The sequence below is a fragment of the Spea bombifrons genome, chromosome 6 (genome assembly GCF_027358695.1).
Source record: "Spea bombifrons isolate aSpeBom1 chromosome 6, aSpeBom1.2.pri, whole genome shotgun sequence".
NCBI lineage: Eukaryota > Metazoa > Chordata > Amphibia > Anura > Pelobatidae > Spea > Spea bombifrons.
Window position 1 is genome coordinate 28,876,860 of NC_071092.1, and position 12,404 is coordinate 28,889,263.

At 40.2% G+C, this 12,404-nt stretch overlaps 1 protein-coding gene across 1 annotated transcript; it reads right to left on the reverse strand.

Annotated features, from left to right (window-relative positions):
• Positions 1-6,679: 6,679 nt before the first annotated feature.
• On the reverse strand, positions 6,680-7,835 carry PRMT6 (protein arginine methyltransferase 6). Its single transcript, XM_053469132.1, has one exon. It carries the CDS (start codon positions 7,764-7,766, stop codon positions 6,744-6,746), a length of 1,023 nt encoding a protein of 340 aa, XP_053325107.1. The 5' UTR covers positions 7,767-7,835; the 3' UTR covers positions 6,680-6,743.
• Positions 7,836-12,404: the final 4,569 nt, after the last annotated feature.

Sequence of the window (12,404 nt, forward strand, 5' to 3'; positions counted from 1 at the left end):
TGAGCCAAAACATTAAAAGTATGTCATCTACAGAAGGACAAACTCTTATGTATTAACTTACGGCAGATCAGCAGTTCACTTTTGTAACAGTTATAATAACTCCAACCCACCGCATTTATGGTAAAAAAAAAAAAAAAAAAGATATATTTATACCCCAAAAAAAGAAAAACATATATTTAAGCATACCCAGAAGATACCTAATGTTATTTTGCCCCAACAAAAGGATACAACACAGCTGAGTTTTAACAAATACTGTTTCATAGTACATCTGTATCCCATATGCAGTATTCTTGGTTCTTTTACTTACTTGGTTAAGAAGTGAATTTATAAGGTATGCCTTTTGTTTATTATTAAGGTTAAGCACCTGCAAGGGGGTGCTATTCCCTTTGCTTTAATGATGTATATGATACCTTGTAGAATGGTAATGACTGCACAAAATGTTATACTGAATTTAACAGGAATTTTTATGATATTAGTTTAAAATGTCCAATATTATGGTAAGGAAGTACATTTCTGTACTTTAATGGTAATGCATCAAACAGTAACGTGTTATGAGAGACACGGTAGACTCATATATGATGGAGTTTGATCATATGAGTAGCTTCCTATAGTCACCCCTTCCTTAATAGTCACCCCTTCCTTAGGAAATGCTAAACTTCATAGAAATTTGCAAGTACTGTGAGTGTAGATTCCCAGCTGATTAATCATTCACCAAATAGGCCTCATCCATAAATTGCCAAATAGTTCCGTTCCCATGGCTTTCATGGCACATGATTTGCCACAAAGTTCCTGCAAGATAAATATTTTTTTCCCCAATGAGAAGGGGCCAAGTTGATTACAAACCGGTTAGTGTCTTGGCCATTCCAGCGGGTTGTGAGCAATATAGAGTCAGGATGTCCCAGGATTATTTTGGCTTCTCTTAGCATATCTTATTCACAAAGCCACCGCCATCAATTCTTCTTTCACCTCACCCATTTTATTTACTCCTTATCCTATGCAAATCCCTTTATTGCCTCAACCATCCAACTGCTTCATATAACCCAACTACTTCCATAACTTTAGTCATTCAAAAACCTTCCTCTGAACCTGCCCGTATTAATCCTATTAACGCCTGCCTAGGAAACGACCCTATTAGTTCTATTTACTCAGGGGGTTTTTCTACAAGGCAAAACTTTAGATCTCACCACTTTCCCAAGTACCGCACTTATCCCATCAGAAAAATTATTCTCTAGCCCCTTCAAAAACGGACCTTCTAATACAACTGCCTTTGTAGCTCTATACCATATCACAGTACATTTTCCTTAATGTCCTATCCCCTGGCCCTCCATATAACAAACTAATATATATATATATCTAACACTAAAAGACGGAAATCATTATCTTTGCAGGTCGCTGAAAGCCGTGTACAAAAGAAACAGATAAACAGATAGAGCAGAGAGATTGCAAAGTCCTCTGAGGGAGACGTCTGCATACAGTATGTTAATACAGTTAACATAAGCAGACAAATCAATAGAACAAAGACAGGAAAACATTCTCTTCCTCCAGTATAGGCAGAGAAATAATGGCATTGATTCCTGGCCAGCTTAACGGTGTCAAAGGTTAAGTGACATTTAAGACATCTGCATTATCCATCACAGAATGCTAATGTATATTAACTGTGTCAGTGCTGGCCTTGGGACCGTTGAGAAAAAAAAAATGCTAAATTAAAAAGACACCAGACCAATGCATGAAACTTAATATAATGTATTGGGAAATATTTAGTAAGTGGGGTTTTCAATTATTCAACAAGAAAGATAAATAAACTCTGTGATCTCAGCTGCCTGATATGGCCAAAAATACGTGCTTCTGTCTGATCTCTGCGTGTACCAGTTTGGCTTGTCTAACTAACCAAGTAGTGTACGGACCCTTGGCTTGTATGACTGCCCCCTACGTGAACCGACCTGACTTTTCTGACTATCCAGTTAGTTTTAACCCTTGGTTTGCTGAGTAACCAGTTATGAAACCTGTCCTTAGCTGGCCCCCAAACCTTGCTATATCTATTCAGTACCAATGCTTACCTGCTTGAATGGAGGGCTCCTTGCTGTTGGGATTCTCTAAGCCCAGGTTTACTCCTACTGAGGGCTTCTCCCCTGCCCGTATTCTGGGCAGAAGAATCACCCCTTACCTTTTATCTTCTATCTTCATCCGGACTTCTGCTAATATGGCGTCCTCTTGCCCGATCCTCCAATCGGGAAGGATGTCATAAAAAAGTTCACCTTAGGGCAAACTTGCGTCAATTTCGTTGATGTCCCTGCACCCAATTGGAGGATCAGGCATAACCTGGTGATAACTTCCGCTACGATGGCGGTCCCCTAAGGTGAACTTCCACCAAAATCGCAGCGCTTTCGGTGACATCACCAGTCAGACATTTTGGCAGAAGTTCGAGTAAGGTTATGTCCACAAAGATGTGGGTGAAAGAAAGAAAACAAAGAAGACTTGGAAGCGAAGGTGTTTGACAGAGAAGGTAGGGAAACATTTAAAGAGAGAGAGTGAAGTTTCGACAAAAATTCTGAGCTTTCTGCTTCATGAGGGGTCTGGCATTGTTTGAGGCTTTGTACAAATCACAGAATTTTCCCAAATTCTGAAAATTTTGAATTGGTATGAATCTGAATGCACAAGTCTACCACAGAGTTCCTAACTGCCTCTAGAATTAACATTGGCACAAACACTGTGACTTGGCAACGTCATGAGTAGCTGCACACAAGCTGAAGATCACTATGCGAATTGGTGTAAAGCACGCTGCCATTAAACTCTGGAGCAGTGTTCCAAGATGGAGGGGTGGCACTTATAGAGACTGAAGCATGAGGCTTGTAAGCTGAGGCACCATTAATAAAAATAGCCCTGAAAAAACAACTATAGACTTGGGTGAAATTTTGGTTTGGGAACTGACAGTACCACGAAGACATACAAAGCATCTATCCTGGTGCTTGGAGGCCCACTCAGCCCTGTTTGCCTAGTAAAGCATGATAAAGACTGAATGAATTACATGTGCTTATTATTCTCATAATTGTTAACTCTCCTCCGGTAGACCTACAATAAACTTTATTTTAAAAGCATGACACAAAGCAGACATGCTGCAACTGTAATTGGAAATGGAAATGTGGTGAGACAGAACACAGAGACCATTAGATAATCACATCTTAACTGGGGTCATGGTTACTGTCAGGTGAGGACAGCTGGATGAAAGAGCAGCATATACATTGCTGTGCATCCGACTTAAAATTAGTGTCCCATATGCTTTGAAGCTCCAGGAGGTGAATAATGAAACAAATACATGCACTTTTAAGGCATGTGTCCCATCTACAGGGCTCTTCAGTAGGTAGGTTCCTGGTGGCTGCTGAGTAGTTCATATTCCCTCACCAAGACCCAAATAGTTAAACCAACACGTCATGTCTAGTGGAGACAAGCGGATCGTATCAAACACAAGGAAGGCAATATAATTCAAATATACATTGTAATCATACATTGATTACCTTATCTCCTATCCATGTTTTCCTAACACGTTTCATCAGTAGCTCTTGCATTTTAATAGTTCTGATTAATAGCTTGCAAGTTAACGATTACTGGGGGTCCTCCCACCCATCCATAAGAAGGAGATATTGTCAATGTTCCTAAGATGTGCATTGGGCTTGACCCTGACTTTAGCACATTATTATTATTATTATTATTATCTTTTATTTATATAGCGCCAACAATTTACGCAGCGCTTAATACAATACATAAATTCAAGGGATATGACAAGACAAGATTTGACAGACTAAGACAAACCGATACATTAGGTGGAGAGAGCCCTGCTCGCAAGCTTACAATCACATGTTGGCTTACCCAGCTATGCAAAGATTGGAGACACCCATTACAGCACGTGTGCTGTCAAATCACTATTACCCTAGAAATGCCAGACATTTTTTGTATGTGTAAAAAATTATAAAGTTGGAATTTACTTTACCTACATAGAATTCTAGAAGAAACAATTTTAGTGAAACATCAGCAACCCACAGTGATGCAGTTACACTGTACAATTAAATCTTATATTTATGTGTGATTAAGATATAGTGGTTTGTAAAATCAATTGTAATGAAGCTAGCACAAATAATGCAATGATTCATAAACATGGATGCAGTTGCTAGCATGGTGCCCATCAGGATGATACAAACACAAACATTGATGGTGGAGTAGTGATGTTATGCTCCTTCCTACATGCTCAGGCATTGGCAACGTGTCCATACCTGGACATAGTGACATTTTAAAATGTGCAGAGGCTTGGAGAAATACATTTAATGTAAAATGTTTCAATCCTATCAGCCTCCTAATAGATTGTAAGGTCACAAGAGCAGGGCCCTCTTCTTCTGTAGCAATATGTATTATAGTTGTTGGAGTTTAGTTTAAGAAAAGGATTTGTACACAGGTGGAGCTGTTTTTTTGCCGTACAGGAGACGGTTAAATCACAGAAAATAAATAATTAAAAGGAATTCGCTAAGAGTATAGGCTTTATTATCCTACATTTACATAGCACTAAATCATACACTAGTATATTGCATACAAATGTTTAAAAAGGTTAACCAGCCCATAGCTACTTTGCCGACCTAAATTAAATAAAACCACATGCGTAGTCAGGGGAAAAGAACGGTAAACAATGGGAAGGCTGCAAGGCCCAGACAGCTTTGGAAAGTTGAAATATGGCCTTGATGCACTAGGGAACTAGTGGTGGGGGGTAGAAATCTGCAGGCACTCTGTAAATAAAATTATAATAGTGTAAAATGTTATTAAAATTACGCAACTTCTTATTTCATTTTTCACAAGAGTTGCCTGGAAATATGTAAACATACCAAATTAACTCAATTTAGGTCAACAAGGCATGCGTAGGAAAATTAAACTGTAAGGCTACATGAAAACCATCGGTACCCTTAGAGTAAGTGGTTATATTTACCCTTGTGCAATAGACAATGTATACCACAAACGCATTGATCAGTGTGATACACAAACATTTTTCTGAGGTTTAGTTACATGCGCATAATCATTATTGTTAGGGAGATTTACTCTCACAGCTATGTTGCATGTGCCTCTGCTAGCTTTTTGTTGTTGAGTCTTTTGCATACTACCTCAATGTTGTTAACGCACACACACACACACACACACCTATTTGTTTTTACATATCCCAGAGAGCATATATTATTGTAATTCCTGAGGAGATGTATTGAAATTCTATCCTGCAGGGTTGTGTCAAATGCCCTGCATGGGGTATGTTTACCAAGTTTCCCATTTATAGAGTGAATTGTCACATTGTCTTCTGAATCCATAGCAATAGCAAGTTAACAATCTAAACCTTAAATACCATATTTTGGAAACAAAATAAGGTTTGTAAGCAGAGGTGACACTGCCATGCAGCTATAATAAGTTGCTGTTTAGGGCTCCATTGGTTTTAAGAGCTCCCTCAGACTATGTGGGTGAGATACAAAATATCAATTGTTTAAAAAAAGCACAACTATTGTGAGGCTTAGTTTATGTTAATCATAACTACTTGTACTTCAGATAGAAACCATACATCGTTTCACTTTGGGCCCTTAAAAAACCTAGCAACAACCCACCGTAGATAAGGCTTTTGGACACTATGGGTTGGTTTAAATGACCTGAAACATAAAAATGACTTTTATAAGAAAGAGGTACCAAATCCTTCTGGGAGATAAGGTTTCTATTTTGTAGCACTTAGTTTTACTCGGGGTAGAGCTTAGCTAAGGAGGTTTTCAGCAAGCCTGTGATGTCCAGGCTTATTCTAGTTTTCTTCATACAACTTGTACTGCAGCCTCCCTGTCTCCACTGTAAAGGCTAAAAAGTGCCATCTATTTTGCAGTATATGCGTAAACAGGCATATTTCACAGATCGTATTAGATTACTATTGCGTTAATCCTAAAACCCAAATCAATGTGGCCTTCTGTTCTTTAAAGTGGACCTATCATCCAAACTGTGCGGATAACAGTGTCCACCTAGTATTATAGATTATTTGTACATTCTGGTGGCTAAATCAAATGTATTTACAAGGAGTTATACTTTAATAGTGCTAGTTTCTGTGGAATTACAATATAGCTGCCTAGGTGCTTTGTGTGCATGCACGCTCACCCACACAGCCTTCAGATGGGTCCCAGAATGTGTTATTCACGATTGGGCACACGGCATTAGGTGACATAGCAGTGACGTTTGTGTGTGCAGACCATTCAGCCAGATCTGTAGTTTTTATTTCTACGATGGCTTCAGGAGATAATGGCGAGGATTAAGATTAAACATGCTTTTCCACCCATACATGTACCAAAATATAGCTGAAAAGTTACCACCAACAAAGTGACATTAAGTAATGGGGCACATCAGTATATTCATGTAGCAGAGTACTGGGAGTTGGGTTGAGTCTTGGGCATCTTAATCTTCGAATAGCTACGAACTCTTTTTGTAACTCACTCTCTTTGTCACCGTAGAAAAGTACAAAGAATACTCAGACCCAATTCAGAAATCTGAGGATCTGCTCAGTTTGTTTGCTTCCTTTTGTAATGTTTGTTTTGTGTACATTGTTAATAACATCACTGGAACTTAATTTTTAATATGAAAACATAAAGAGGTTACTGAAAATAATAATTAAAAAAAGAGACAAAGGTAGAAATTAAGTAATTTTATTCCAAAAGCATTCAGAAACATTATGTATGTTAAATTATACTGTGTTAGCTGCCCATCTGAAACTGCTTTGTCCCGCACACATTGCCTCCAACTGCATACTTAAGGACAATGCGTAGGTGCCTAGGGTTACTTTCCGAAGGTGCCAGTGCGATGTCACCACTAATTTCAGTGTCCTGCTGCACTTGCACTTCTTCATCCAGATACAGCAATGTTTGTTTCCAATGTGTTTCTTCTCCATACGGAGAGGTAGATAAATTTACAGCTTTCTCCCCGGGAAACGTGACGGAAAACCAAACAGCGAAACCGTGCATCAAAGAAGACCCAAAGCAGCTGAATCTAAATGACCCGTGGATTTTAGCGATGTCTTCTACTGTAGCACTGGTGAGATCAAGCGAGGCGAATTTCACAGGAAACGAAAGGACGTCTTCAGGCGATACTGGGATTACCGCCATCTCCTTGTTCATGATGCAGGTACGGGCAAAAGATCGCATACAGGACATGTCAACCCCGTACATGCCCTTCACCTCGCTCCAGAAGTCCAAGCGATTCTCCACTGTGGGGTCATTTATAGGAACTATAAATATATCAGCGTAGGAGGGCAAGATGAGACCTCCCGGTTTTAGCCATTTGTCGCGGGCATAGATAACTGAACTAAGCATGGACTCATACATGAGTGCGTACCCCATCCACTCACTCACTATGGCATCCACCATCTCAGGGATCTCTGCACTCTCCACCGAGCTGTTAATGACTTGTACTATGTCCTCCATGCCATTCTGTTTCACCACATTGCAGGCCAGCTGGGACATGGAGCTTGCTTCTACGGCATACACTTTCTTAGCTCCTGCTTGTGCACAGAAGACACTGAGGATACCCGTGCCAGCACCCACATCCAGGACAGTTTTCCCACGGAGGCAGGCGTTGCTATGTAAGATGGCATGTTTATAGGCATTGGTTCTCACTGTATCTGCAATCATTTCCTCGTGGATTGAGACATCTCCATAACACTGAAAATACTCACTGTCTTGGTCACTTTTGTCATGCTTCCGTTTCTTCAGCAATGCCATGCTTTAAAGATCCTCTCAGTGCGAGAGCTCACTGTGCTGCATGGACACGGGTAACAACAGTTGAAGGGAGCTAGCTTGGACTCTGATTGGCTGTCCCCCTGCACATGACCGGTAAAAGTCCCTCCCCTCGCCTGCTACTTATCTGCTTCCAGTTTTACTTTCAGTTTCTCCTGTTTCCTGCCGTCCCCACTTCCTTTCTCATACTCCTCAACCCCCCCCCCCCGCTGTTGAGAAGGTTGGTGTTGACACAATCCACAAAAACACGTAATGATTTGTACAATACACAGACACACAGCTAGTGCTATGTGTATAAAAGATAATCCCAATTTCACTGTGTGAAACAGAGCTATTCTACACTACACTCTATATACATTGCAATGAATATACAACACATGCTGCTCTGTATGTAACACATCACAGTGCTCTATGTATAACACATATATGTATTTAATGCATGCACATACTGCTGTAAAAATATACACCATTCTCTAACACACCTTTACTTTACCTTGCTTCTCACATTCTGCTTTGTGGGTCATGTGGATGTTGTTAAATACAAATGAATTGCTACATATATTAAGCAAATCCAAAATACCGGTACGTTGTGTATAAAATACAGATAAATGTTGCATAGCTGCTACCAGTCTGGAATTTGCCAGGACAGTCCTGGCTATCAGGTGTCATGGTCAGTGTCATGGTTATTGGTAGTACTAGCAGCTTTGCATGCTCAATAAAATTGGACGCTGAGCATGCATATAAAGGGAAATTCTCTGGGCAGAGGCATGATGCCACACACTTTATCACATTTTATCACTACTACTACTATTGGCAAGTGTGACCTTAGTCTGTCCAGCATACCCATTCAGCACATACCAATAGATCCTGAAAAATATATAAATTGTTATACATGTTATAATAGAATGCCCTCGCTATTGTGTATTATCGTGATGATAAACTGGTTTCTTCTGTCAGCAGGATCTGGTTGCATGGAATATTGAAATGATTAATGCACAGCTATATATAATACAGATAGAATGCTCTGTGTACACAGTTCAAAAACTACATACTTACATACATACATACATATAGTGTCCTGTATATAATATACTGCAGATGACTATATTGCTCTGTATATAATGTTCACTTACTGCCTATATAGTAAGCCCATATACTGTATTTATAGTAGTGCTTTTTTCTAGCTAAGGTTCTGTTGATTTGTTGATAAACCTGGGTGAGGAACAGCCAAATGCACTAACGAGGTGAGGATGCTGAAGAAAGTTTAATGTCAAAAGTCATCCAGGCAGATATTTGAAGGCAGTCAGGGGTTCCCAGGTGTGTAGTTCAAAGTCTTTTGAAGGGACACAAAGAAATGGAAAATGTTGAGGGCCATAGATGCAGTGGTCAGCCAAGGAAACTTGGTGCAGCAGATAAAAGGCACATCCCTTTACATTCAGAAGATGTCCAGCAGTGCCATCAGCTCAGTATTGGCAGAAGACAGTGGGACCCTGATATACCATCGACTGTCTGGAGAAGTCTGGTTAGAAGCAATGTTCCATCTAATTTTTCTTAGTTGGCGTGCACAGAAAATTTCTCTTGTGCAAAAAGTTTCACAGAGCAAAAATTTTGTGCGCACAATATCCGCACCGCATAAAGTTTAAAAAAAAATTAGAATTTTTTTTCTTTTTTTGGGAAAAACTGTTGTGCGCACAATTTTTGGACATGTGCGCTCTCTAAAAAAGCTATGTGCGCGCGCACAAGCGCACAGCTTAGAGGGAACACTGGTTAGAAGTAGTCTTTATGGAAGACTTGCAGCCAAAAGCCATGCATTCAACATGGAAACAAAGCCAAGCAACTTAACTATTTACAAAAACTGAGGAACTGCAGAAAAATAGCAGCAGGTGCTCTGGACTGGTGCTCTCGTCCGAAGCGACAACTTGCTAGATGTGGCAGGCATCAGAGTATTTTCTATTGGACATACCGCTATGTCCACAGGGGCATCGTGCTTTACCTTTTATGGACGTACCGGCATGTTCATATGGTTATCAGGAAGAAGCACAAGCCAAACTGGAAGCAATGAGCTTGGCTCATTGATCTACAAGTCTAGAGGTAGACTTGCCTGCTGATACTGACTGTCTACTTAGTACACTTCTCTTTTGTAAAGATCTGGTATCAGCCTAGCCAGACTGAAAAGTTTGGAATGATAAATGCCCTCAAGAGTTGTGATGCTTTTGTGCTTTTATACTATCGATGAACCCTGCTCACCAAGTAATAGCCATGCCTTGCCCAAGTAAAGTAGTAACACATTAATGGCACAGGCAAAGTGATATAACAAGAAAGCCTTTACAGATCTAAAATTGGATTTACCTTCGCTGAGAATTTCAAATACGAAGTGCTCTCTACAGAAGTCAGCCGCTGCTCTGTATGTTATACTAATTGTATGTTTATAATTTCAGATGCCTGCCCTTTCCTTTTAAATTATAATGCAATCAATACCAAGTGAATTTTACACACATTCCTCCCCACGAATCTCAAGCCCAAAGTCCCCGAAATTGAAATATACAAATAGGATATTTTTTTTTAAAAGCGCAGTTTGACATTACGTCCATTCACAACCCACTGTGTAAATCCATACAGCTGCATTAAACCTGCTGGCTGAGACGGGGGCAGAATAGACAACCCATTGTCACAGGCAATGGGATATACAGGGCTATTCTACTGACAACCTACTCCAATCCTTTTAAGTCAAAGCCAAATTCAAATGGTGGCCATGCACTGAGAAGCTTTTACAAGCCACCCTGCTGACAAGTCTGTTAAAAAAATGAACTGTTTGGCATTCGCTTATTAAAAGCCCCATAATAACCAGTGGCATTCTGAACAATACGGCGACCTTTTAAGGTTGCTAGGCACTGTATGCTGTTATCGCACTAATAATAATTTACAGGCTGTAATTTTATTATATGACAAAAGTACTTTTTTTTTTGTTTGTAACACTGATTTCTATTCGCAATGAGTTTCATTGTGATTCTGGGATAAGGTTAAGGAAAATATTGGGAAATATTTAAATAGCAAATTATAGGTTTTAACGCACACAGGTATGATATGGCACTCAAACTACCTTGGATGGGATCCGAATCCTACATTTTGTAATTCTGTAGAAAGGTAGCTAAAATGAGAAAATGGAGAGGGAAATGTGCTATAACTGCTTATAAAAAAAGTGACACCAGAAGACTTAGAGTAGGAAGAAATCTTTTACTGAATAGTAAAATATACATACATAAAAGTACATAAATATACCTGGGAATTTCTGGCAGAAGAAGGATTTTACGAGAACACCCTACCACTTACGTTTATGAAATAACGGAGCATAGGGTAGAAGTGAGCACCAGGCAGGCAGAAGACGTATATTGTAAAGAAGTAGAGAATGGGTTTGACCGTGGATCAAAACAGAAGCTGTATTGATGTCTGACATATCAAAAACACCAGGAGCATCTGTGTCAAGTCTGGAGCATTCTCAAATATGCACATAAAAACATCAGTTATATATCTGTTGGTATTTGGCATTATATATATATATATATATATATATATATATATATATATATATATATATTTCTGCAAACAGCCTGCAAGTGTGTGCTTTGGTCAAAGTGCAGTATTAAACCTTCATGTTTATTTATGTATATATTTGCAGGTTGTTTTTTTAATGCTGGCAATTTGCCCTTTTTTGTCCACTGTTGTGACAATATAGACCGTTGGCAGCACTGTATGCCAGTGCCAGTGGTCGTTATAAACTCTCATCTCTCCCTTTTAATGTTGAAGCCGCTCCTGTGTGCTTATCTTCCTTTGCACTAAAAGGGGACTGTCATCATTGTTGGTATTATAGAAGGAGTGAACGTCAGTACCTTCACCAGCACTGACCTTGTAGCCTATGATCTCCTATTAAGAGTACATAATAAGGCTTTGCCAGCAGTGGCGGAACTACCAGGGTCGTGACTGCGACTGGGCCCTGGAGTTCTGCCACTCAGGGGGGCCCAAGGAGTGCCGAGTGGTCGTTTTCAGCAACCGCTTGGCACCCTTCTGTCTCCTCTGCTCCCTGCCGCCTACCTCAGCGCTGCCCCGACTGCAGTGGTGGGAGCCCGAGGCGTCTGTCTCAGATGCCGGCGCTCAGCAGTGAAGCCGTGCGCACCGCGGCAGAGCAGCGAGACAGAGGTCTTGGGCCCCCACCACAAGACTGCATGGTAAGTGACCTACAAAGGGGGGTAGGGAGAGGGTAGATAGTGAGAAGGGGGGTAGGGAGATGGTAGATAGTGTGAAGGGGGGGTAGGGAGAGGGTAGATAGTGAGAAGGGGGGAGAGGGGGAGATAGTGTGAGAAGGATGTATATTGGGGTGGGGGGCCCTGAACAGATTCTGTTTGGGCCCTGAGGATTCTAGTTACGCCCCTGTTTGCCTGCATGTATGAGCGCTCTTTATGTGAGCATGTGAGAAAACATTAAAAAAATTGATATAATAATGAATTCAATAATATATTCAAATTCTAGTGCACACTCATAAAACATGGCCCACATTGAGTATTGATGAATAATTAACCTTCAAATAAACATAAAAATGAATGCCTTTGAAAGTATAAATTAGCATAG

Excerpts from the sequence above, each read along its gene's own strand:
- PRMT6 (XM_053469132.1), bottom strand. The coding sequence starts at position 7,766 with ATGGCATTGCTGAAGAAACGGAAGCATGACAAAAGTGACCAAGACAGT.